The sequence below is a fragment of the Convolutriloba macropyga genome, chromosome 12 (assembly GCF_964194025.1).
Source record: "Convolutriloba macropyga chromosome 12, txConMacr16.3, whole genome shotgun sequence".
Lineage (NCBI taxonomy): Eukaryota > Metazoa > Xenacoelomorpha > Acoela > Convolutidae > Convolutriloba > Convolutriloba macropyga.
Window position 1 is genome coordinate 24,260,274 of NC_134479.1, and position 21,634 is coordinate 24,281,907.

General features: G+C 33.7%; 1 protein-coding gene across 2 annotated transcripts; it reads left to right on the forward strand.

The window, feature by feature from the left end:
* The first annotated feature begins 1,797 nt into the window (after positions 1 to 1,797).
* LOC142350667 (isatin hydrolase-like) lies at positions 1,798 to 13,247 on the forward strand. 2 transcript variants are annotated; one of them, XM_075402592.1, is made up of 6 exons: positions 1,798 to 1,997; positions 7,320 to 7,527; positions 11,260 to 11,395; positions 11,873 to 11,987; positions 12,444 to 12,588; positions 12,945 to 13,247. In XM_075402592.1, the coding sequence occupies exons 1-6, from the start codon at positions 1,979 to 1,981 to the stop codon at positions 13,201 to 13,203; spliced, it is 882 nt and encodes a 293-aa protein (XP_075258707.1). In that variant the 5' UTR covers positions 1,798 to 1,978; the 3' UTR covers positions 13,204 to 13,247. The 2 variants fall into 2 exon arrangements, with proteins under 2 accessions (XP_075258707.1, XP_075258708.1); XM_075402593.1 differs by having other exon boundaries at positions 1,798 to 1,985.
* Positions 13,248 to 21,634: the final 8,387 nt, after the last annotated feature.

The window sequence follows — 21,634 nt, forward strand, 5'->3', positions numbered from 1 at the left end:
TGAATAAAAATTATCTTCCATACTAACTATAGAATTATACTGCTATTGAATCAATAACAAACAATATGAACATTCCTGAGCAATAATGAGTAAAAATTTTTGGGGAAAACAATTACTAAAAAACGTTTGGCTGTCGCTTTTCAATCAGAGGACTTTTTTATTGCCGATCATCTTGCAAATTTTAAGGACAAACAAATTCTTTAACCCAATGAATCACTGTTTTCGGCATATATGATATTCCGCAATAAAATACAGAACCAACGCGAAATTTTTTTGCTCCTTGATCTTTTTTACGTTGCGCAATTTTCACTCCATTCAGGAATACATAGGCTAATATTGCCTAATTTGAACAAATAGGCAGTGTTTGTGAAAGAAATTTTTAGGGAAATTGATATTCAAACTTGAAAAAATTTCTTGAATTCTTGCCAAAGATTGTCTTTCTATTTATTTTTGATTGATTTCTTTAGACAAAAAAGACAACAACTTTCACGTGAACACTTAATTGCTATATGGTGCCAAAATAGGAAATTTTATCATTTATAGCAACATTAACGTGGTTTGCTAGACAAAAAAACCTACGGATTCATAGCTATATTAAATGCAAAATATCTTTCATCGGTAGAGGGAAAACCATTGAAGTGCTTGAGATATCAATTAAATTGAAAAAATAATATACGCACAAATGTGATCCGTATCCTGCCATCCCCCCTTGTTAACGAAATTTCTTTTTTCATTGTCATCTGGGAACAAACAAAAGCTTGTTTCATCATAGAAAATGATTTCTTTTGCTTAATAATAAATAGCTCAAAAGGAACTTCGTTTTATAAAAATAGCTCTTTTGAAAAATATTTTGGCTGTTTTTGCACTAGAAATGGATTGTATGGCGTATAGGAAGGTAGTGCTACCAACTGCAAATTATATGTACAATTATGTAGACGTCAATTTTTTAATTGTATAATTTCATTCTCGTTTCATTCAAAAGAACAGTTATCGCATCTGTAGTATTTCACTGGGTTTAGATTTGCGGTGCATTTATCATCCATTTGCGCTCGAGTCGATTTGCAAACTTGAGATATTTTATTGTTGAGAGCATTGCCTCTGCTTAAGATTTATGAATTTTGTTTTCAAAAGTTTTTTTCCGGATTTTTTGCCGTCAAGATTCGAAAAGTTATCTTTTTCGGCCTCTTCTATTAAACAAAAAAAATCCTGGTTTTCGTGCTTGCCCTTTCTTGAGAACCGTCTAATAATTTTACTGTATTTCAGAATTTCGACTTCCGTCTTCTTTTTAGCAGTAAAGGGAGCAAGGTTGAAGGATGCGACAGTTCACAAAGGGTTCTCAAAGCCACCTCATTCTGGTTGCAGTTTTTCTTTGTAAAGCGAGTCTGAATAATTTTTCCATCCGAATAAACTTAAAAAGCAGGCACACTGTGGATACTTAATTTTAAAATTCTCTGGCAACAATATTAATTATAACTGACATGGTGTTCACTACTGGATTGTGATGGTTTATAAAATGTTTAAATTTCGAAGTGTTGAAATGTTCTGAGTCATAAAAACATTGTTTGTACGTCTTGTAAAGATTCCGCAATGCGAACAACCTTTTACATTCTCATTGAGTTTCAAGAGGGAAAACCAATATCAATCAAATAAATCCCTGGCGCCGATAAGAAATATTGTAAACAAACTCAATCTGGAATTTAGCCAGTGGCTGCATGTATGCATTTAGTACAAACCCTTTTGGCTAATTTACGTTAACATTGCTTGAACTAACTTTAAACCCCCGAGATGGGACCAAAATAGTGAAATAGCACTCGCTGGACCATTAACACAAACAACTTTCTAAAAGCCTAGGAGCAAAGAGATTTGAACAAATTGTGAAAATTATAATAGTCTCTAAAATTTGCAAAGTTAAAAGCAAATTTGAAATTCCAATAACTTTCGCCTATCTTGCAACGTGTCCCGTAATACCAATTTGACAATGACAGGTAAAATGACTGGTAAGTGTTTGTTTACATTCATTGGAAGAGTGAAAAGGTTCGACTTTTGCGCCGTGTTTCATTGGTGCAATTTTTTTTAAAAATTGAAAATCCGTTGTTATCCTTTTTTCCTTCCATTGTGTAAACTAACGTTAAGGTTGCCAAAATGCTTCGCTATTGCAAGTAGCGACAGATAAACTGCTCGTTCTAAACTGATACGAGTCAGGATTTTCATCATCAGCTAGGTTGAGATAACAGACCTAAGACAACTCTGATCTGACCGTCGGGACTTGATCTCTGATCAAAGCTTTGTTCGACAATTATCTCACACTACCGTGCGACTATAACGCTTTCCAGACCATGTAATCTGAGTTCCAATAAACCCACTCCTGTGTGGCCCAAATAGTCTGATCGGAGGTGGCTTGGGTCTGGGATCTCAAAGTGGCCATACGATTGTACCGTGGGATTGCTTTGATTCCATACTAGTAATTAAGGATAATATACGGAGACCGTGGGTGTGCGCCAAGCATTTTTTCGGAAGTAGTTTTTCATTTCAAGAATTTGCTATTGATACACTTCAAATTTAATCACTACTCCAACCGCTTATCAGGATTCGCTATCACTTATGACTCAGTGCAATTGATGGCTTTTACCAATTTTTGTAGAATATCGAAAATGAATCTCAAAATAAGGTTTTCTCTATTCAAAATTTATAGAACACAAAGCAGACATTTCCCAGTGAACAACTAAAAATCGACACTGTAAATATATTCTCGTCCTCGAACAAAACTGTCGCAAACATTTGCTAAACATTTTAAGCTAAAATCTTCAGCATACACGTCATAACCAACTATTACGAATAAATCACTTAGAGCGATGTTTTGAAGGGACCGCAATTTACAGTGGATAAAGCTTCCATCAAAAATTCTCAGTTTTCTCCCATTGCTAAAAAGCACATTGAGTTTAGCTGATCTAGTTTTCAAAAATCTGTGGGTACGGGGGTTTCTCGTGTCTGTGGGTAATAAATTCAAGATATATCTTTAAAATTATTTTAGACGCCAAATACACTCAAGAGAAATAACAAAAGATCCCACCAGGAAAAAAAAACAGTAACAAAATTGAGCATCATAAAATTTCTTTTTTTTACAAATGATTTCTGTTCCAATTTTTTTTCTTCGCCATTATTGTTCTTGACGGAAAAAATAACATCTTTCAATGTTAGTGAAACTTTGGAGCTCTCGGACAGTTTTCCTTTTGATTTTAGGGCTTCCTATCTTTGTTGACTTCTGTTTTCATATTTCCAGATATCAGATTGTGGTCCACAAACACATAAAATTGCTTAGCCAGCCATTGATCTCGGCCAAAGCTGATTGACTGAGATGCAATATTAGACGCAAATATTACTAAAAAATAATTTTTTCGAGCTGAATGTAGTTTGGTGGTCTGGTCTCTTCCTTATAACCAATATCTATTTTGATATTTAAAGAATTTCTACGTGGAGTTGCAAATCAAAAACTTTGGGCACTCCAACATTAAAATTTCTCTAAACAGGGAGCGGTAAGCAAATGGCAGAAAGCGTTGTATAGCGCTGAAAAATTTCTTTTAATGCGCTTATCTTAATTCTCCGGAATAAGTCAGACATCGGTAGAGAGAATTAAGACATAAAACAAATGTTTTCACCATCAGGTTATCAAATAGAGATTAAAAAAGTTTAAATTAATGACTTAAACATTTTTTTTATCTTTTTTGATTTTTAATGATAGTTGTTTGTTCAACTTTTGCTACATCACTTTTGAGGCCAGGCTACATCACTTTTTCTAAATTACATAGCCATTCTATTTAGATATTTAAATTGCACTGTCTTGAAAAATAATATATATTAAATGATATTTTCTGTTTGTGCCCACAGCTTAGTGAGTTGACATTGTTTGCATCCCCCCGACGCACTTTTCACCTTTGTAATATATTTACTAGCGTACTGGGGGCGGGGGCATAAACAGAAAAGATCCAAAGTGAAAATTTTTCAAATGTTGATAATTTTTTTACAACTATTTTTCATCGAACTAGGAACCATCTTGGAAGTGATGCATTTATGTGATGGAGTTGTTATGTAAGGTAAACCAAAAAGTGAGGCCTTTTAGATATTCAAATTATTTCCGAACGAAATTAAGAAACTCGATAGAATATTGTGAGAAAATTGATTAATTATTGTTGTCTAATACGTATCACTCAATTTCCGCTAAGGCTCACAATTACAGTTTTAACGAAATTCTCAAACATCGAGCTACATTGTACATTTTATTCTGTTCAATAAAGCAGTTGGAGAGAGGAGACTGACTGCTATAGTTCATTATTTGGGGTGAAATTAGTCTCCATCATGTGTCGAAAAATACGAAGTCTTATATCCGATTCTGTATCATGTTACCTTGTTCATCTCAAAGTAACAGAGCACAGTTCATTGCCAAGAAAGTAGTTATTTCATTTGAATTTTTGTAGAGGAAAAAACTCAAAAGGGCGATGATATTATGTGCAGATGATGAAACCACTTAACGACTTATATTTACGTGGCAGGTTTCAATGAACGTATCAATGAGCATATCAAACGGCATTTTTTGACTCTGAAATTGGACTCGGAACAAAAAAAATGTCATGTATTACCAGAGAACGACCCTCCTTAACGCAATCTCAATGGAAGCTTTAATGTCAAAATCTTCCAAATTCTTACAAGGTTATCATTCTGTCATATTGTAGGAAGAAAACGTCGCAAGATATAAACTTAGATATAGCTTTCACACAATAAATTTTCACTCAATTATAATACCTATTTTGGATTTATGATTTATGTTCGCACTTGTACAGAGTCTAAGTGTTTATGTTTGAAGCATCTTTCTTTTAAAAAAGACAGGTCGCAATCCCATATTCTATTTTGGTCATAGGAAACTTTTTAGGGCTATGGATTGCACATTTGCTAAAGGTCGATTTCCCTATGCAATTTTAATCTCTGATGCCCAGGCTATATATACAATTTCATATCTTGCCACGTTTTATTGTTTTTCTGCAGTATAGCAGAATGTGAGATTTTAGCAGCGAAGATTGCATCGCAAGCAAATTTGCACACGATTAACACCCACAAGATAAAAAAAGATATCCGACGAGAGTTTTAAGTCAAATGTTTTTATTGTATGAGCAGCCTTATAAATTGAAAGGTCAACTTTCAAGAGCTTGGAAAATCGATTGGTTAACTTGTAGAAAAATAGAAGTCGAATTGTAAATTTTTTGGAAGTAAAACTTGCTACTCGATGCTTCGTCTAATATGAAATTGAAATAAACTTTCAAGCTCTTAAAAGTTAATCGTCGGAAATCAACCGAAGTAATCACCTACACAAGATGATGTGTAAACCGTTAAAAATTGTTGAAAAGAATGGAAAATCTACCCGGGTTTACCTCAATATTTCTGAACCAAAACAAGTTTAATTCCATACAAACTTTCAAAAGCAGAGGTGGATTAGTCTATTTCACGTATATTTCTCCAATAGTATGCCCAGTCAAAACCATAGCATTATTTCAGACTGTCCAGCCTAATTTAGGAGAATCACAGAACACATAGGAATCCAAGTTTGATAGAAAATGCATAATTTTGTTAAGACAAAAAAAGAGTTATAACGCTGTCATTTGGTTTTTCCGTTAGTTTTTGAAAATGTCCCTTATTGTTACTCTATACGTCTAATTGCTGAAGAGAATATATTAGCTTGAAGCAAAGTGATAAATGGATTTATTCTGTTTTTCTTTTTCTCTTTTCTTTGCATATTTCATGAAAGTTCAGCTCAAGCATACAAACAAAAGAATTAGATACAGTTTTGCCAAACGGCCGTAAAACAGAAGTTGGAACACGTTCCTTTTTCGCTTGAGCTCTTTGTTCAGCCGGCGGAGAAAAATGAGTCTGTCTTTATGAGCTAATTCCATTAAATGAACATGAGATTAAATTGCCTTAAATATTAACTTTTGCGTGCATTAGAAACGCACTTTTACAATATTAAAAAAACAAGACCGAAACTTAAAAATTAGGCTGGCCGGTCTATAATTTTGCAAAATCATCAATAAAATCAATTCTACAAAACTCTGTAAACTTGTGTTAAAAAAGTCTGGAAACTATCTTGGTTTTGTACTGATTCCGTATTGAAATACTCATTAGTGAGCATTAATTTACCCTGAAGTTAAAACTTTTCCACGAGGGAGACTTGAACATTGTTATTTGGAGCCTTAGGAGTAGAATTTTTCTCCGAGTTAGATTACATTCGACCTTACGATAATAACATACGGGGTTACATATATTAAGAGTAGAATAAAGCGCTATAAAAAAGAATTCGGCAGTTTCCATTTTTTTCCTCCATATGAGCAATTTTTGGGGTTGGAGAACAATGGGGGATTTACGTTGGATTAATTGTGAGAAAAAAACAAGTGAAATAATTTTGTTTTTCCATTGTGTTCACACTTCTAGTTTTATCCCACCCGGGTTGAAGATGAGGAGAAATTAAACATTTGATCCAGATAAAAAGTGGCCATGATTAGACGATCTAGATGTAAAACTAACTATGACTCGAATTAGCTCGCACTAGCGCAAACTACCACAAATTAATTTGAGAAAACGCCTTAATGCTTCGACCCAGTAGGATATTATTGAAAGTTTTGCTACCATTAATTGAAAGTGCCACAATTCAAAACAGTGCGACTATGATCATAACTTATGATTGCAGACGAAAAATGACCATAATTAGATGCTCAGACATGAAGTTGACGTGATTAGAAATTGTGCAGTTATGTGCAAAATTACGAAAAAATGTTCAAAATTGTGCAATCTATGACAAGTTTGATCCAACTAAACAGAAAATGGGAGAATGCCCAACTTGGATTAGACAATCCAGACAGTGAGAAACTGCGCGAGTAGGATCAGAAAAAGTTTTAATGCATGCTGAAACTGTTTGTCCCATTAAAAACATTCTCTACATGTTACATTTTTCATATGAGTTAACGATTAAAGTAAATAGAAAAGTTGCGATGAAAGCTCCCAATAATAACGACGAAAAGTCAAATAAAGACAAAAACAGTGTTTATTGTGTTTTAGTTTTGTACATAACCTGAAAAACTCAATAAACAACAATAAGACTGAACTCATGATTACAAAATCTTAAGACCGATTTTGGCGCCCTAATAAAAAATCGTCTTTATTTAGTGTTGCTTTTGCTTATATTTCTTCCAGCAAATAAATACTTATCAGCTCAAATGCAGAGTCACAATGTTGAATTATTTCTGTCGGGTTTTATATAAGTTAATTCAGTGTTTCAGCCTTACTTTTCCTTCTCGTTACACTTGTCCCACAGTCGCATCTTTTCAAAGTCGACACTTCTGATTGGGTTGACCTGACGTACCCTCTCTCGCCAGAGTTCCCAGTGAACACTGTGGTCTACCATCCTTTGAGAATCAACCCGGACAAGTCAATTGCCACCAAAAGCTGGCCTGGAACGGATTTGGACGGCAAATTCGCTGCTTTCAGGTATGTGAGTTATAGTTAAGTTGCAGCTGCATTCAGTGCCGAAAAGAAAAATTTAAGCCAGAAATTTTAAACAATCTGTTCAACTTCGACAGCTCAACCAATCAAGTGACAGCTCAAAGTTTAAAAAATGAGGTGGGATGCTTACAAGCGAAGTATGCTTTGACCTGACCTGGTCTTTTTTTATAAAACACGCAATTAAGCTTGAAAAAAAAAGAGAACAAGCAAAACAGCTTTGCACAAAATCCAATTCTTTGAGCACCTTTAGTTTTCACATAGTTTCTATTTCTGAAACTAGGGTTTTTTTAAGAAATTTCGCGCTCATTTGTATACCTTTTTCGCCATTTTTGATGTTTTATGACGAGTTCTGCTTATTTTCTACAAGGTCTTTCCGCTCATTTTTTAGGGTTAGGTTGTTGAATAATGAGAGGACTGATTGATCCCGGTATCATCTTAATTCGCATTAAGATCTGTCTTATTGTATAATCTTAATAAATAGATGATAAAAACAAACTCAAGCCCCCCCCCACCAATTTCTACAAAATCATACCACATACCGCAAAAAAGTCATTAGCATATGTGCGTATATCTATACGTGTCTCAACATGGTTTAATTTTTGTCTAGATCACTCTGATCATTAACGCGCACTTCAACCCAGGTTTCTTCTATTACAATTCAAACAAGGCGGCTCGGTAATGTGCGATGGCACATAAGGTTCCGACCCCGCCCATCCACAATTTTGGCATAATTGTCTACCAAATGAGGAACAGTTAGAAAAACCCAAAAATTATTTTTTGGGAATCCCAAAAAAGCCCAAGTCTTTTTCAAAAAATTCTGTATGAACGATAATATAGCCTCCAAAACAAATAACTCAATGGAGTAAAAATTGATGCATTAGATTGCTGTAATATGTCAGTATTAAGAAAGCGAGTCAAGACGAACAGCAAAATCAAACAACAACAACAACAAACATTAATTACATCAAAAAATTTATGTCCCTCTTAAAAACTAAATTTAATAACAAAGTCAACATACCGTCAGATAAACCTAAAACAAAACAAAAATAACTTATAAATCACCAGAAAACATATGCGACTAGTCCATGAAAAGGTTTGGTAACAATTATACAAAAAAGAACAAAAACAGTAAAGTCAAAAAATTAACTTTTTTTTGAAACAATTAACTTCAAAGTAATTAATACCATTAGGAATCAATTAATATTACCACAAATTTACGATTACCACTATGGCCACTCATTAGTAAGAATAGGTGACAAGTAGACAAAAAAGCGAGGTGCTAAAGTATGTAATACTTTTAATTTTTTTTTCGAAACAAAATTACATTCAATGTCATGAAAGGCATTAATTACAAAAAGAGCTGTTTAAATAGGGTCGTTTATTCATGAAAACGAAGCCCTCGAGACCTGTAATTATCCAGAATATTTCTTTCATATACAAAAAGAACGTCAAATATGACAAAAATCAAATTAACTTAATTTTTTTTTGTGAAAAACGGTAGTCGAAGCCAATAAGGTCATAACAAATTCTTTAAAAAAACATTTTAGGACACCAATCCCTTTTATTCCCTTGACACCTATAATGTCAAATTTGACCTGTAATTAACTCACGAGATTAGGTAACAAAAAGAAACATAAAAAGAACAAAAATGCGAAGTTGAAAAGTTTTTTTTTTTAATTTTGGAAAACGATTGTTTTCAAAGTCATGGAAGCCATCAGCTATCTTTTAATAACAGAATATCGGTGTTTCTATTCTTCCATGAAAAGCCAATGAAAGCTATTACTATACAGGAAATTTCATACGACCGAAACGACAAAGTATAAATGACAGTTTGAGACAAAAATAAAAATTTCAATTGATTTCTTCAAGAAAGAGGCGTCGAAGCCGTTAAAACGATGATCTATATCTTTCAGTATTTTAATATGTTCAATTGTGCTTTATTCTGAATGCTAATAAGGTGACATGAGAACTGTAAATAATGTGATAATGTGACAAAATTAGAAAACGTGAAAAACTGGCAAATATCAAAACAAACAAAAATCTGAAATCTTGTAGTATCAAAGCAAGAAAACAATAACTTCAGGCTTAAAACTGCAACCGAGAATAAATGTTAAATCAGTAGAAAGAAGAAGCAGTCTTTCTTTGCTGACACTAAGCTGGAAGTTGAACAAATTAGGAAAAAAATTAGAGGAAAAGTTAATAAAGCCATTATTTATTGAAAAGTCAATTAATTTTAAAAAAAGAAACGACCATAAACTTTCAATTAAAAAATTAAATGCATTAGCTTGGAGCTGTTTAGCAAGCGAATTCGTCGGACCTATCACTCCTGAGCTTTGATTTGATATGTTCTGTTCTTTATTATTAAAAAGAATTCTTTTTTTTTTAAAAAAAGACCGACTGATTACAACCCGATTTTTTTGGATTGTAACAGTCCAAGAAAGGCCCAAAACTAGTCCTGCTAATACTTATTGTCCGTTAGGAACAATTGATTTTTCGAATGTTGTAGATATAGATAATTTGTTAGTGGAAAACTCAAAATAAATTCTGCATTTTTGATAATCAACTAGTAAAGTTAGCAAAAAACGGCAAAATTTTTAACTACAGTGCGCTCTCAGCGGACTCTGAAGTAGAAATAGCCCCCCTTGGAATCTACATAGATTGTATGAGTGTTGTTTGGGGGTGTACTGTAGGCAAATTTAATCAAAGTGGACTAAAGTAGCTTATTTCGTGCTGTTGTTGATGAAAAAGGCTAAATTTTGAAATGTTTATCCAGATTTTTTGACCAAAAAATTAAATCAAAACAATCAACAATGCTTGTTCGTCTTCAAAAATAAAATCAACGACACTATTCTTAAAAATTATAACAAATTTTAGCAAAATTGAGGAAATTTTAGGCAAAAATTCCGGAAAATTTGAATAAAAACAACGTGAATTCACTCTTCTTTTCTCAGAAGTTTAAACCTCGATAACTCCCTGTAGAAAACGAAAATTAGAAAATTCTTTTAAATTCCATATTCTACGCTGGACGAGCTTCCTTATGATACCAGTCTCAACTCTCTACGATGAATATATCGAGCGGCGAAGATTCACGGAACAACAAAAAAAAAACCCCATTTGAGTATATAGTTCCTCCCCCCTCAAGAGGGTCGGAACAATAATTTGAATTGTATTGGGGCGCTGTCTTTTTTTATGATCTGTTCACACATTTTCATGATTTTTGAAGTCAAATTGGAGTAGTGATTTTGGTCACGCCAAAACAGGAAGTGGAGCGAAAAAGCGAGTGGTTTTGCGGCGTGAAATTTTTTCGCTCTAAATTTAAAGTAGAGTGAGAAAACGGTATTTGAACAAAAATTCGCTTTCTCGCTAGCGGTTTTTCGTTCAAATGCGGCAATTTCACTCTGATTTTTACTGTTTTTTCAATTTTTTGGATCGGTTTTTTTCTAAAGCGTTTTCCCTATCCGTTTATAGTTCATTCTAGGCCTAGTTTTTTGCTTGAACCAAATTTCCATTTCTCGCTAGTGGTTTTTTTGTTCGCATGCTGCATTTTGACATTGAATTTGTTTTTTTTTTTAAATTTATTGTTGATCTGTTTTATAGAAATGGTTTTCCCAATTCACTCGTAGTTCGTTCTAGGTCTAGTCTTTTGTTTAGTCAATGAAAATTCTTTGAATTGTACGTCAGGACTTGTCCTGCTATGTTTTTTTTCTTTTGTTTCAGGTTTTTAGAGTTCTACGAACACACTGGAACGCACCTGGATGCTCCACGGCATTTCGTTGAGTTTGGGAAAACAGAGGATCAATTGACTTGGGATCAGCTAACTGGACCTCTGAATGTCATCAATATCGCTTCTAACGTTAGTATATTTTTTTCAAAAAATGAATTACTTCCTTCAAGTTGATGAAACATTAAGTTTGAACGTATAGCTTCTTTTCTAAGCTATTTTTAAAATGCTTCAAGGAATCATTTGGTTGTGGTTTTCAAACCTATATTTTCAGCCGGGTTTATTCCATTATACATCTTTAGAGTTAAAGCCAACTTATACTATCATTATTTTATGGGCGGAATACACGGGAGGCAAAAAGTTGTATTCACCATTGCACAGGTCAGTGAGCTCGCTCAAAAATACCCCTGATCATAGACTGATCCAGGATATAAGTTGGCATGGATTTGAACCCACCCAACGGAAACGTTCCGAACAGTTCTGCAGCGACTAAGTGTTGTTTAGTGGCTGTCGTTAACCCGAGTTACTAAATTCTACAAATGTTTATTAAAGAATGACAGGCGAAATGGCATAATTTTGTTTGGTGCTCAGAATCTGGTTCTCTTGTAGGTTGAGAAAGCCAAGATTCCGAAATACAGTGTAGAAGCAGAAGACCTGCAGCCCTTCATTGACCAGAATGGACCCATTGAGCCCAAGTCATTCGTATTTCTCAACACTGGATGGGGTGCGTAATCTTCCCAGGTTTCATTTTATAAAAAAAAGTCATAAACTCTAGGGGAATCAACGTTGAGAAATCATTACCGCGTACCGCGTCTCCAATTTCCAAGAGGAAAATAATTTCATGGGTCCAGAATGAATTTTTTATTGATTTTGGTACAAATTCTTTGTTTCAATAGCCAGATTTCAATTTTTCAAATTATTTGCTACATATAATTATTGCGCTCTAATCAGTCAAGTTTTATTTCACTCTTTAAGTTTCCTACCTTGGTTCTTGAAAGAAAGGTGGGTAAGTATGTCCAGGATAGGCTGTCTAACCAATCTTGGAGTGGGTGAGAAAAGTTGTCAAACGGCGAAAAGAAACTTTGTGAGAACCGCGGCATCAAAATTTTGGGAGGAAATTTTTTCTTCAAAATATGCTAGATTTTTCTGTTCAAAATTATTGAAAGATGTTCTAATTCAGGTCAACATTGGGAAAATGCAGAGAAATATGAGAAGGAGGCTGTGTGCTTGGGAGAAACGGCTCTTGATTGGCTGTTCAAGAATGCACCCGACATGCTTGGATTTGGAATGGACGTCATTAGCCCAGAGTGCAACTCAGTCACCTTGTCAGTACCAAAACCCACTCTTCCGGCTGTCCTTATAAAATAACGTTGTCGACCGATATAATCGTATGAACAGACTTTCGGTCGACCAAAAAGTACCGGGGCCCGTTCTTCGACCCTTATTCAACCTTTGGTAATTCCCCATCCCCCTCAACTTTTTATTTTTCTTTTTTCATAAATCTGACACCTCCAGTTGACCAGATTCTCTTTTTCGGGCGCAGATGTATTCACTAAGCCACTAAAGTGACTAGATCGTGACTTGGTGATTTTGGGTAAGAAAGCGTGTTAAATCATAAATCCGCTTGATTTAACTACCATTTTCTAGTTTCTAAAGAATTAAATTATCGTCGTGGGTTTAGCTTCCGCCTTCATACAACTCTACTGCCCAAGGAGCAGCTGATCATAGAGAACGTGAAATCTTCTGGAATGGACCAACTGCCCCCCAAAGGAGCTCACATTATGATGTTCCCAATGCACTTGCAGGATGGAACCGGAAGTCCTACTCGGATCATTGCAGTGAAAGACAGCGCAGGTGATAGTGCAGGACCTTCAGCTCGAGTGAGCTTGATTGCAATCTTAGTCGCAACTGGAGTCATAATGACATTTGTTACGTGTTGACTATTGGCCAACTCAATTTTTAATTAACATTTCTTTGAATTCATTATCGGCAATTGAGCAACAAATGTAGAACAATGAGTACTCAATTATTCCACAAACTTTGTAGACAGACCGGTGACCAGTTTCAAAAACCAAAGATCGATACGAGGGACCCATTTAAGAAGAGCGATCACCAAAGGTCAGAAACATGCGGGAAACGGCCATTTGCCGGAAATGATTGGCGCGGGTAAAAGCGTTTTCGGCCCGTGTTTTAAGGGAAAATGAGGACTGTTTCGATTCGTATTTTTTGCTGCTGAACGTGTTTTTTGCCTTTTGTCTGCGCTCTGTCTTTTTTGTTCTTAAATCGTTTTTGACCGATCTTCCGTCAAAAATTAATCTCACTTTTGAAAAACCCTTTTGAACATAATTTCAAGATACTGATCTTGCATATGTTTCTTTTTCATTATATTTTAAACTTTCTTGAAGAAAAACATGAAAGTTCAGGAACAATTCTTTGCTGATGACAAAACAATGACTTTTTTGAGCAACTCTACTAGAAATATTATCAGATGTTTTTATCATTACTAATAAATCTCTGCGATCACAATACAGTCTAGCGCTCACTCTTTATGAATTCAGTCTAGACGGTTGCACGCAACGACGTATAGTAACTGTCTGGATTCTTATCTTTTTCACTAAAACCGGTCAAAAACCATCAGTTGCCAAGACCAGCCGTCAAATTTAGTTACTTTAGTTTTGTAAAGTGCCGAGAAATTGTTCTTTTAACAAACATCCAATGAAAAAGGCAATCGGTAATGAAGTCATCATTTACCGGTAATTACGCTGGTTTTGGCAGCTTTTCCGTGCAATTATCACTGGAAAACAAAAACTCTGAAAATGTTTTGAGTTTTTTTCTGTCGTATAAGATTGCACAGCGATAATAACATTTCTTTGAGCCAACCACGATAATGTGACGACTTAAGTCAGAAAACCAACAAGGCGGCTCGTTAATGTGCGTTCGCACATGATGTTCCGACCCGCGCTCATCTACATTTTTGACTTAAATGTCTTTTGACCAACATTTTTGACAAAGAGATAATCAAACGACAAGATCTTTACAACGAGATTTGCCACTAAGACGACTAAGAGAAAAAAAAGCAACCAAAAAGATAGCAAAAACAAAAACAAAACTCAATATCTAAAAAGCACTTAGTAACAACGTCAAATTACAATGAGACAAAACACTAACGACACAGACTTTCTTTTTCCTAACTCAGACAGCAGATGGGATTTATCTTAATGAGACCCGGCAACAAGTCAAAAAAAAGAAGAAATATTGATGCGAAAATAAAAACTCAATCAACATTTGTTAAACCAAATAATTTCAAAAGTATTCAAGATCAATAAAAATCATTAGCTTTCAGCAAAATAATTCTCGATAATTTTGTTAAAAAGTCAGAATGAAAAAAATAGGTCCTGTCTTTGGTTAGACTAAGCCATAGGAACGGACTAAAGATGTAGAAAAGCTCAAAAAAAATACGAACAGCAAATTACAAACATTGCGAAAACACAAATTAGTGAAGCCATTAAAATCATTAGCTATTATCTGAATATAACGTCTTTTATTTCATTTTCTTTATGTACTAATTCCACTAAAAAGATGCTGATTGAACAAATAAGTTCAATCGGGCCACATTTGAAAATCATTGGGACTGTTATTACGCGATTGTGCTAAAGGAAGAGAAAAAGAAACACAAATACACAACTCACATAACTTTATGAAAACGCATACTGTCAAACAAACGAAACATAAGTAACGTCAAGATATCAGTAAATAGGTTAATTTTTAAATGCAGAGAATTGTACTGGACCTCTCAATGATGAGAATAAGTTACAAGTTGACGAAAAGAACCACAAACTGAAAAATAAATGAGAAATCCTGAAAAATCTTAAAAATGATTTGTATCCTACAGTTTAAGACTATTCGCTATAAATCGCCTGCTTCGGGTAAAAACATTCATTCAATCGCTATTTACAAGCTTATGAGACTGGTCAGCATTTTATGGCTACCTAAAAAAATGATAAAAAAAACAGGCAAAAACAACAAATTAAAAAATATGAGCAAGAGATATGTCGAAGCCATTAAAAAATGAACTTTCCAGTAAAAAATTTTTCTACTTTGATTTAGTTTCTTGACTACTCTGGGATTTTTTTTCTCAACAATTTGACTCCAATAAATTAACAAACATGAACTAATACATAAAAACCACGAAATTTTAGAGAAAACCCGAGGTCACAACGCCATTAAATTCAATAGCTCTCAAAGGAAGCTAATAAATACGCCAGGTTCCACCTAGATGAGACAACAAAGACGTTCGTCATTCGCAAGTCATCAATAGGACTTCACGATAAGTTATTGACAATGAAAACAACAACATCAAAAACAGGCAAACATCCAAAAATTAGGTAGAAAAGTGTGAGAAGAAAGTATCGAAGCCATTTAAACCGTAAGCTTTCCTGTGAAAACTTTATGTATGATCTATCGAAAACCTTCTATAAGCCAAAGCAACTATCAATATTAGGATAATGGGTTAGGGTTCCAAAAGGAAACAAATTACAAAAAAAACATAACCAAAAATTTTTCAAAAAATTATGAAAACTCGTGCATCGAAGTCATAACACCAATAGCTGGAACATAGAATGGCTAACTAAATTAATTTTGGTTCAAGTAGAACGGAAGAGAATCCGATAATTACTGAGACTGACATACAGTTCACGAAAATATGCTTAAGACCGGTTGATGTTAAATAAATTTCTCGATATCTTTTTTAAACTCTCACCAGCCATTAAATTCAATAGCCTTTAACGGAAGTCAGTAAATACGCTCAGTTATGACTTGATTTGAAGAAAACAATACTTTTCAAACATAGGTTATCAATAAGACATCACAATAAGTCTTATGACTATGGAAACAACAACAAATACAGGAAAAGACCAAAAAATCAGCAGAAAAGTGCGAGAAGAAAATGTCGAAGCCATTTAAAACATAAGTCTTTCTCTGAAAATTTTATCCATGATTCATTGAAAAGTTCACTAAGCCAATGGGAGATATTAATATCAAGATAATGTGATAAGATTTCAAGAGGATCCAATATTACGAAGCTATCCAAAAAATTTTTTGAAAAATTTTTAAATCTTGTTGCATTGAAGTCATATAACAAATAGTTAGAAGATAAAATTTTTAGTCAGATTAATTTTGGTTGCAGTGGAAAGGAAAGAGGTCCTGTCATTACTGAGACTGACTTACAATTCACGAAATCAAGTTTATGATAAGTTAATGTTAAAAAAAAATTCGCGAAAAATCAGAATTAAAATCTTAACGGCCATTAGCTGTCCAGCTAAAGCTCTAGATAGGTTCACTTAGTGCTCATTTCGGACATTTTTGGCATTTTTTGTTAACGAGAGCAAGCCATAGGACTCCACAAGTTTAGTAAAACCTCAAATAGAAAATCAAAATTTCATTTAATTTTACGAAAAACTCAGAGTCGAAGCCAAAAAAAACACGATTGATTCCTTGAAAACGAAATTTTTGTTCATTGGGCTTCATTAGACTGTAATTCAGATTGTCACCAATGGAAACTCGATATAAAAAGTGACTGGTCTCTAGGTGACTTGAGAAAACAAAGAAAAATATTAAATTTCTAGGAAAAGAGTTCTCAAATAGAAATTGAATTTTTTTGATAGTCGACTTTCCTATGAGACCAGAACTAGTCATTTTATCGCCTTTCGTTCGTCTATTAAGAACTCAAAATTGATTGAATTTTTTTGGCGTGAAATGGAATTTTGAATTAATATTTTTATTAAAAGGTCTTAATTTGAAGAAAAAGTGTACTAAAAGTGAACAAAATCAAGCCAAATATCCCGTTGTTCACACAAAACTTCAACCCTTGATAACTCCTCGTAAAAAACGAAACTCAAAAAAATCCTTTCATTTTCCAAGTCTCCGCTGGACGAGCTTTTTAATGATACCACTCACAATTCTCTACGATGAATATATCGATCAGCCAAAATTGACTGAACAAAAAAACCCCTTTGAGTATATAGTTCCTCCCCCCACAAGTGGGGTCGGAACAAAAATAATTGTGCTCCGTATTTTACCAATTTACACAAAAAAAATTGTCTTTTCACTCTAAACCTGTTTGTTAGCACACATCTAGTTGAGGAAATTTATCACTATCAAGATCTATAAATGAAAGTGGAAATGTTGTTTGCAAGCAAAGTAATATTAGAACTTTTCTGTTGAAACTCCCAATTTTCAATTGCCAACAATGCAAGTCTTCTTCCTTCAAACATTGTTATTATCGTTTGTTGGAAGAAATTTCTCTTTTGGTATCTTAGTTTGGATTGGAGATGGAGACAAGTACTTTCAAAGTATTATAGACTTAGAACAAGGCGGTTCGGTAATCTGCGTTTGCACATAATGTTCCGACCCGGCTCAACCACATTCTTGACTTAATTGGCTAACAACAGAGGAAGTGATCGAAAACTTTCAAAATTATACAAATCATTAAACAAACCACTAATGGAATAAAAAAAATGCCATTTGAGAGGAAAGTTGCGATAAGACTACTACAAAAAACTATGACTATCAAAAAAGCTATAATAAGACTATCAAAAAAATCAAATAACAAACGTTAATTCCAGGTTCGAGGTTTGGTCCGAAAATAATGTAAGATTAGTGGTGAATAGCGGTGAAAAAACCTTTTTCACCGCGAAGCGCCCGAATTTTTCAGCGTTGAATGCAGTGAATTTTTCAGCGTTGAATGCAGTGATTTTTTGTAAGATTTGTGGGGTTTTTAGCGTTGAAATTTTTCACCGGATTTCTTACAAAAAAGAAACTGCCGTACACGGGTTCGAAACTCTCTCTTCCTACTTTTTAACAACTTATTACTCCACTGCGCCATGTGTCACTTACTTTAACGATATTTCCAGTGAGTTTACAATAAGCGTTCAATATAGAGTTGAATATTTGTAACTTTTGCAATTTTTGACCGCAATTTTTGACCGCATTCTGCTAGTAACGGTTAATTTTTTTTCACCGGTTAAGCGATTTCTAGAAGTGAAATTTTTTTCACTGCTTAAAGTTTCTTTCACCGCATTCGACGAATTGAGCGAAAATCTTACAATTTTTAATCAAATTCAACGCAAATTTTACATCTTTTGGTGATTTTTTTTGGCGGTGACACCTCGACCCGGGTTACGACCAAAAGTTGATGTCAATTCTTTTTGAAAAAAGTAAAATCAAATTCGCATCAGAAAAAACCTAAACAAAACAAACCATCCTATACTTCATAAGAAAAGACATTCGAACTGTCCTCAATGCCAATGGGTATCAAATTGACAAAAAATAGTTAAAATACTGTTGTTATTTCTGAAAAAAAATTGTTTTCAATGTGAATACAATTATTACATTTTAACTGAAATCACTAAAATGTTGTTTTTATATCTTTTTATATTTTAATTGAGAACTATCATTATCCAGCTTACCGCAAAACTGAAAAATTCATACATTGAGCTAAAAAAGCCGTTAAAATGCTAAGTTTGTCAATAAGAGCCTTAAGAATGTTCTGGTGTGCAATTTTAAAAGCCAATGGGATCTATCATTTACGCTATAATTTGAAAACGAGACAATAATCCTATAAAAATTACAAATTTTAAAAATCTCAACTATTTTATGAAATCTCTTTAAAACAAAGCGAGAAATAAATGGTTGAAACTTAAACCGTTAGGAAAGATAAAAATACTTCTCACTAGAAACGGGTTTTGACCTGTTTTTTTTAAAGAGACTAAGCTGCGAATTGACCGAAAAATGATTTATATTAATGGGGAAGCTGAAAAATCCATATGTATTCTTGAAAACGAAAATTTTAACAGACTTAAGATTTCAACTAATAGGGATGAATTATCTTGCAACGCCAATTGCACATGTTAATAAAGAGAATAGGTCGCAAGACTACAAAATAACAACAAATACAGGCAGAAGCCAGAATTCCACAAAGAATGCCGCAGTGTTGAAGGCACTCTAATTTTAAGAGATTATATGCGGGAACTGGAAATAATAAACAACATATAACATCATAAACAAACATCATAAACAAACAAAGAAATCAAAAACAAACATAAAACATCATTGACAACATAAAAAAACACAAAAGTAGAAAAGTATCGAAAACTCGAAAATTTCTTAAAAAAATAAATGTTCGCAGTCATCAGTCAAAAAATATAAGCACAGCGAAATCAAAATTTGAAACAATAAAATTAGTCGCGACTTCTTAAAGTTGAGGTTCAGTGGCATGACAAAAATTAGAACAAAACGAGGACAGTTGAAAAAACGTTTTTTTTTAAATTTCTTTTGAAAGAGATTAAAACAATTAGTTAAAAACTGATAGGTTCAATCATACGTCTTGGAGAAGCAAGTGAGACCTATCGCTGTCAGGCATATGTTGTTCACCATCACAAAGAACGACAAGCACAGGCAAAATTTAACAAACCTATATTTCGAGAGAGAACTGTGTCTCATTACATGAAACATAAACTATTCCAAAAAAAACTATTAACTTAATCAGTTTGGCCTATTCCCAACGCTGAGCAGTCTTCCAGTACTGCTGCAGTCTTTCAACTGCACCATTCAAAACAAGAACTCAATGACAAAGAAACAAAATAAACCTCTAAAATGTGCAATTAATACTAAAACTCATTTTTTAAAATGCGTAGTATAGAAACTCAGAAATCATTAGTTAATAATAAAACGGTTACAAACAAAATTTGAAAGCTCACAGGCAATGTGTTTTGTCCAGTCTTTACTAATACTATGCCAGAAATGGAAAGAACTAAGATAAAATACTGCCAAAGCTCAAAATTTCACTGACATATTCTTAAAACAAATGAAATAATGAACGTAAGAGACTTTAGATAACAACTGAAAGCCATGTATAAAGTCACTTAAAGCTATTAAAAATCTTCAGAACTTTGATTGGCAAGACTATGCCATAGGAGTACAAAAAGTATTACAAAAAGCAGCTACACATAAGAAGCCCATAAAACTTTACGAAAACTTTTTCTCAAAGCCATAAATACCATAAAGGCCGAAATATTTTGAAAAAAAAAGCGGCACTTAAATATAACCTAAATAATTTCTAGTGTAATGATCCATGGTGAAATCAAGATCAGACCTGAAGTTTCTGCGCGCCAAAAAATACTTAATTGTTCAAAAGGTTGCAAAAAACATCCTTTTGAACAATTAAGTAAAAACATAAGAAAATATTTTCAGTATATCAAAAATAGATAATGCGTTTTGTATGTTTAACGAGTTTATTTTTGCAAAAACTGGCAAACTTATAATTCCAGAAGCCCTTAAAGCCAGCGACGGTACAACTATTTCTCTTTTTGAGCTTGCGATGAACATGTACGCTGCCTTTACGTGTCTACATCCAGCAAGTTTAAAGATAGTTTATTTTAAAAAAAACCACCAAAGACGAAAGATTTGAAAAAAAAGACCGCATCCCAATGAAATATAAAAATTTTTTAATATAAAGATCCATGTTGAGATCAAGATCAGCCCTTTTTTTGTGCGTCTAAGAATACACTTAAATCTTCTAAAGATTGCGAGATACATCATTTTTTAAAAAACATTTTCCTGCATATCAAAAATAGATAATGAGTTTTGTATACCTATCGAGTTTATATTTGCAAAAACTCGCAAACAAAAAATTCCAGAAGTTCTTAAGGCCATCGCCGATACAACTAGCTCTCTTTTTGAGCTTGAGAAGGATATATACGCAGTTTTTAGGTGTCTATGTCCAGCAAGTTTGAAGAATTTGAGCTAAACATGCATACTTGGCTCCATTTTTGACGGAAAAATGGCCTTATTTTGAAAAGATTAGCATGAATTATCGCCAACAATACTCGGATTGAAAAATTCAGCATCCCTCTTCTATTTTCGAGGATTATACCAATAACACTACCTTTAACGATTTTAAATATTTTTTAGCAAAATTGGGGAAAATTTGGTCAAAAAATACTCAAATTGTGAATAAAAACAACGGAATTCCGTCTACTATTGACAAAACTTAAAATCTCGATAACTCCCTGTAACAAAAAGAAATTCAAAGAAATCTTTTTTTATTCCCTATTCTAGGCTGGACGGGCTTTTTAATGATGCCACTCATAGATCTCTACGATGATTATATCAATCGGCCTCATTTGACTGAACAAAAAAAACTTCATTTGAGTCTATAGTTCCTCCACCCACTACACTGGGTCAAAATTATTAGCAGATTCTTCGGCTTTTTTACTTGGAAAGCCGAAGAATATACACCGGTTCTAGTAAGCCGAAGTTCTAGACCGGTTGTTTGATTCGTGTCGACTCTCAAGCTTGAGCACAGATACTTTT

Coding starts and splice junctions, on each gene's coding strand:
- LOC142350667 (XM_075402592.1), top strand. Junction 11,988..12,443: donor ATTTCTCAACACTGGATGGG/GTGCGTAATCTT, acceptor GTTCTAATTCAG/GTCAACATTGGGAAAATGCA. Junction 12,589..12,944: donor GAGTGCAACTCAGTCACCTT/GTCAGTACCAAA, acceptor TCGTGGGTTTAG/CTTCCGCCTTCATACAACTC.